Source organism: Sander lucioperca, chromosome 10 (assembly GCF_008315115.2).
Source record: "Sander lucioperca isolate FBNREF2018 chromosome 10, SLUC_FBN_1.2, whole genome shotgun sequence".
In the NCBI taxonomy this organism is placed as follows: Eukaryota; Metazoa; Chordata; class Actinopteri; order Perciformes; family Percidae; genus Sander; species Sander lucioperca.
Window position 1 is genome coordinate 3,505,211 of NC_050182.1, and position 5,518 is coordinate 3,510,728.

The 5,518-nt window shown below is 37.9% G+C and overlaps 1 protein-coding gene across 1 annotated transcript; it reads left to right on the forward strand.

The window, feature by feature from the left end:
* The first annotated feature begins 1,383 nt into the window (after window positions 1–1,383).
* On the forward strand, window positions 1,384–5,182 carry LOC116042754 (trypsinogen-like protein 3). Its single transcript, XM_031289105.1, has 5 exons — window positions 1,384–1,500; window positions 1,591–1,732; window positions 2,482–2,735; window positions 4,448–4,584; window positions 4,743–5,182. Exons 1-5 carry the CDS (start codon window positions 1,461–1,463, stop codon window positions 4,929–4,931), a joined length of 762 nt encoding a protein of 253 aa, XP_031144965.1. The 5' UTR covers window positions 1,384–1,460; the 3' UTR covers window positions 4,932–5,182.
* The last annotated feature ends 336 nt before the right edge of the window (window positions 5,183–5,518 follow it).

Consider the following 5,518-nt stretch of genomic DNA (forward strand, 5'->3'; position numbering starts at 1 on the left):
ATGCTAAGAACTTCCAAGAGATAGCATCCACACTTACATCTGCAATGGCTCACATTGATGACTCACTAAGTCATGTCTGTACTTAAACACCCAAAAAACTGTTTGTATGGCGTTTACCAAACAAAACATGAAGGTGTCACATTCTAATGTGTTCCTTAGAGGACAGGAGCTTGATATTGTTAATGAATTCAAGTTATCTAGGAGTCATATATGACTCCATCCTAACATTTAAAAGTCATGTAAAAAAGGTGGCAAATAAAGTTAAATTCAATTTGCAGAATTTTAAACAAGTTAGGCCATTTCTTGACACCAAAGCTGCCAAGATGTTCTTATATACTATGATCTTTTCACATATTGAATATTATTTTACTAACTGGTCATTAACTAGTATAACTACTATTAAACGCATTGAATCTCTATTTAAGAAAGCCATAAAAACATTTGATAAAAAGGCATTGTCATATCACCATTGCGATATCTTAAAGAGACATACATTTTTAAGCTTTGAAAATTTAAAAAAATTCAAGTATGCTTGTTTGGTATATAAAGTGCTACATAATCTTTTATGAAAAAATTTTTGTTTTGTTTTGTCAATGTATATGTCACCATTATGTGGACCTCTTAATGTATAGTGAATGAGTGCTGTATGACTGCTGGCTTTCTCTGCTGGCTGGAGTGCAGATGAAAAGTAGTTATTTTTACTAATTCTGGCATATTTACATGGTGTTTTTATACAACAATGTTCATAAATAGGCATGGTCCCTATCAAATAAAACAATAAAATAAAATGAAAAAAATAAAGAAGTCATTATTTATCAACTGACTTATTTTTAGTCATCTTTTCAGTGACTCAAAGAAGAAGAGAAAACTATTACATAACTTGGTTTCCCAAAACTGCAGTCTGAGTTGTGCAATCTGTGATTTTTTAAGACAAGCCTTTTCAAATTGCATCATGGTAAAATATTAACTTTACAAACAGCAGTCTCCACTCTTATCGCCTTTATTATTACTTCTTGTGGTGCCACAAAAGCATGTTCATTTGTCCATGACACTATTATTCATTTTAGAGTGCACTTAGCACAGACTAGCCATAAAAAATGACTTTAATGAATCCCACTATGCTAAAAGAATCTGTGAAAAGCAGATTTCTGCTATGGAAAAGACATAAACGTCCCCAAAGTACAAAAACTGTCACTGTAAGCTATCATGTCTAAACAATATCTTTCATATACCATAAATGAGGGTCTTCCTGGTTCCTTGTAACCAAGGTGTGTCACTCTAACTGAACATATTGTGTTGAAAATGTCTCTGATAAGGTTACTGCAAAGATTGGACTGGAAATGATGCTGGATAGTAATAAAGCAGTCTGTCCCTCCCACTGTACTTAAAAAGTTTGCAGGTATAAAGACTCCAGACTAATCTGAACATCACACACTAACAGAGCTACAGAAGAACACAACATGAATCTTTTCCTTCTGCTGCTTGCGTTGGGACTCACAGGTAGACATTTACCATGTTGTGTGTCAAATAAAAGAAATGAATATTAGAGTAGTCATTTAGTTTCTCTTTGGTCTTGTTGGTGTTTTACAGGAGCGTCTCCCCTGGGGGACTCCAAGGTGTGCCACCCTCACTCCAGACCCTGGCAGGTCTATCTGCATGGCGGAGGAGTATCCTGCAGTGGAGCTCTTATCGACACATTTTGGATAGTAACCTCTTTTAACTGTGCACCCACGTAGGTACTAGTGAATGTTAGTGCCAAATGAAAATGTACAGCTGAAGTTGACTTAAAGTCATACTTTTTTGTGTCTTGCTCTTTATGACTGTTCAAAGAGACCAAACAAAACATTTAATGTAAAAAGTTACATTTGTTTTGGTTAGGCATAATTTTCATCCTATAGCAGTACTGCAATTTAATTTTCCCCAATTTTATGTATCAGCAGTAAAAATTACATTTGTGCTTGGTAAGACCTGGCTGAGGTGCTTGACATAGTCTTCTTTGTTTCATTTTTACCTGTAATAACATTCCTGCAGCCTTTTCAGCATGACCTTGAGTCTTCGGCTTTGCCAGCGTCTGGCACAATTTTCCTGAAGAAATAAAAAGCAAAATGTTTTGTATTTGTTTCGCTCACAAAGGTGATTCATAAATAGGTCAGGCATTTTGTCAGCTGTTTTTTTTAACCATTTTGTAGTACTGCACATGCTGTTCTAATACTCTTTTATGTCTAGAGACATCATTATAATCTGTCTTGGCAACTCAATCAGCAATGACTTGGGCAGTCAATGTTAGAAAGACTTGATATTGTTGGCAGAACCAGTGCACATTTCACTCGTGTTCCTCCTTAATTAAACCACATTCATTGACCTGCTGCTCATGTCTGATTAAGGAGTACTGTTCCTCAGTCATGGGTCTGTTTCTGCCTGAGGCATGCAAGGTCTACTTGCGCTTAACAAATTAGAGTCTCTCTTCCCCTGTCCCAGCAGATCCTACAGCACCATCGCATCTCTTGGGGAACATGACGTGACTGTGGAAGAGGGCACCGAGCAGCACATCTACGTTGCTGACGTCATCCGTCACAGTCCCTACCGCTCGTCCCTCCACAGCCTCACGATGGTCCGTCTGGCCGAACCCGCCCGCTTCACCCAGCACGTCCAGCCCATCCCTCTGCCTAGCCGCTGCCCACAGCCTGGAGAGACCTGCCATGTCAGCGGCTGGGGATCCACCATCCCAAATCAATGTAAGTGGATTTAAAGGAGCTACTGTGGCTATTACACCTCATTAACTTGCCACCACAATTCTACGACTTTCATAGAATTGCTGCAATGCCAGTGTTCCCTAATCTAGTCCACAAGTATTCCTTGTTCTATAAGATTTTTTTATCCATGTTTCCTATAAATATCGAACTAAAGGTCTACTGTAGAGCTTTTCTTGTAGTAGTTGTTTTACATTCTAAATGCCTTGTGTGCATCTTTGAGGCCTGAAAAAACCTGTTGAATACATTTGTAAAAATCATTTTTTGGTTGTTTTCAAACCTGCTTTGAATTTTAGAGATGTCCCCCAATACGACAGAGATGGAAATTAAAACAGGCCTCGTGTGGACAGTTACAGACTGTTTCTTCAGTAGAAAATATTACCATGAAAATAGTGTATTATTGTAGATTATTAATTCAGATCCATTGTATTGGATTGTATCTTGCATTTTAAATGTTTTTATTTAAATGCTGTGTGCAACAAATGAAATTCCATTGATACAAACCTACAAATCATGGACAAAAAAACCCTATCCTAAATACCATTAGAAGTTATTTAGAAAATTGTAATTTTAGTAGTAATTTGGGTAAACTGACCCTTTAAATGTATAGGGAAAAGTTTCATCTCTGTGAGGCACGAAGATTCACAACACAATAATGCCCCAAATAAATCACTGAATGTCCTGTCCACCCGTAATGATAGGTTTATCTAACTACATTAATTTAAGTTAAAATGTGCGTTCATTGTTACATCTTGTTGTCATATTTTGTGAACGATTAGAGATGTATATCCTGTATATGAGAATGCTTCAACGCCCACAAATATGCCACTACTGCAAATACTGTGAGACTGAATTCAAGCAGCACAACTGAATAATAAACTTAACATGAAACATATTTTGGACTAAATGGATCAGACTTTTACTAACAATTCAAACAAAAACAAAACATGTATTGTAAAGTCCTACACTTAATGGATCTTCCTGTTCTACTGAAGTACATTAATGCAGTGTTATATGTGTGCTATAGCTTGCCTTGCATGTTGAAATGCTTGCTGTTATTATTGGTCGCAAATAGTTCTAGTGCTCTTTAAAATAAATGCACATAGAGTGACACCAGGGAACAAATAGCACCACTCACTCTTCAACAGGAATAATTTATCGGAAATGTAGGCTATAAAGACACATAAATTCAAACTGCACTACTTTTACTTTTACATTTGCACCGTGACTCAGGGAAATGTTGGATTCTGATCAACAGGTCAGCTTGCTAGTACTTGCTAAAAAGCTCATCAATATTCTGGTCATTGCAATGCTAACAAGGCGTGAACATTCAGTTCTAATAACTGCTACAAATGGCTTTCTTTGATCAGAGGCATTTCTAATTGCTTGTCAAAATGCCCAGTCAGTGATCAGGACTAATTAAATGAGGTAGACCTTGACAATAGTATTTACTTAAGGTTTAGACCTTAATGCTCAAGTGTGGTAATGCGTAAAAATGGGAAGGAATCCATAAACCTGAAGAGGGGAAGGGAGGAAGCCTTTTTCAACGAATGATGAACAGATTTATGAGTGATGGTACAGAATATAACACACTCAGATGAGATACCTATGATTTGAAGTACCTGAACAAATCAGGTTTTTTTTTTTTTTTTACAGTCTATGGTAATAATAACCCACCTTCTTGCTCTTGGAAACAGATGAGCGTTCTCAACGCCTGAAGTGTATAACTGTACCAATTGTGGATGACCAGACTTGCGTGAACACGTTCCCTGAGTTCCTGTTCTGGAGCATGGGCATGGTCTGCGCTGGACAAGCAAACACAGATAACTGCATGGTGAGAATGGTCACAACCCAGAGAAACCATGGATAAACACAGCTGTATTTCTCTGCCTCCCACTGTATCACAACATTTTCATTTTACCTCACTTACTCGCAACCATTTTGCACAACCCCAACATAGCCTCCTATTCTCTCCCCGCTCTCTCTCTCCAGCATGATGGTGGCAGTGTGATGGTGTGTGATGGCCAGCTGCAGGGTGTGCAGTGGTACAGTCACGGCTGCAGAAACCCAGCTGACCCCAGCGTCTACACCAAGCTGTGCATGTACAATGACTGGATCCACGATGTGATGGACCGCTACACTCCCACTCTGCCAACTGAAACCACTCCAGTGATGACGTGAGGCAGCTGAGAGACGTGTTCACAAAATAAATGTAACTACTATTACATACTGTATATAAGATACCTACTGACCTCTTTACTGGGAAGGTTCAGTGTTGTGGAAACTATACTTAAACCCAAAGTTTAGGGGTTCTGTTTATGAAGGTATTCATAAACATTATGGAGTACGCTCAGCTACAAAAGAAAATCTGTATGCAAACTCAAAATTGTAGATATTAACAACAATAAAATAAAATGTCATGTGTTCCGACACTGTCTAATGCATGAATTTGACTGTGCCCTTTATGATGTGACTCCTCCCTTTTTTCTCATTTGCCGTAGTAAAACAACAGCTGGCTAATAGCCACTGCTAATTAGCTCTGATTTTTTTTCCCAGTAGATCATAATTTCACACATACTGCTGTGTATGTGACAGTGATGGTGAATTAGACATTACAGCGGATATTTGTGTTGTTCCACATGTTGAACACTAAAACCACTTAATCTTGTGACTGATGGCTCCTTGATTAAAGAACTAGCAGCTTATTTTTTGATTTGTGAGACAAGTTGATGTTCAAAAAAACAAATGAGGACAATGTCCAAAATTAT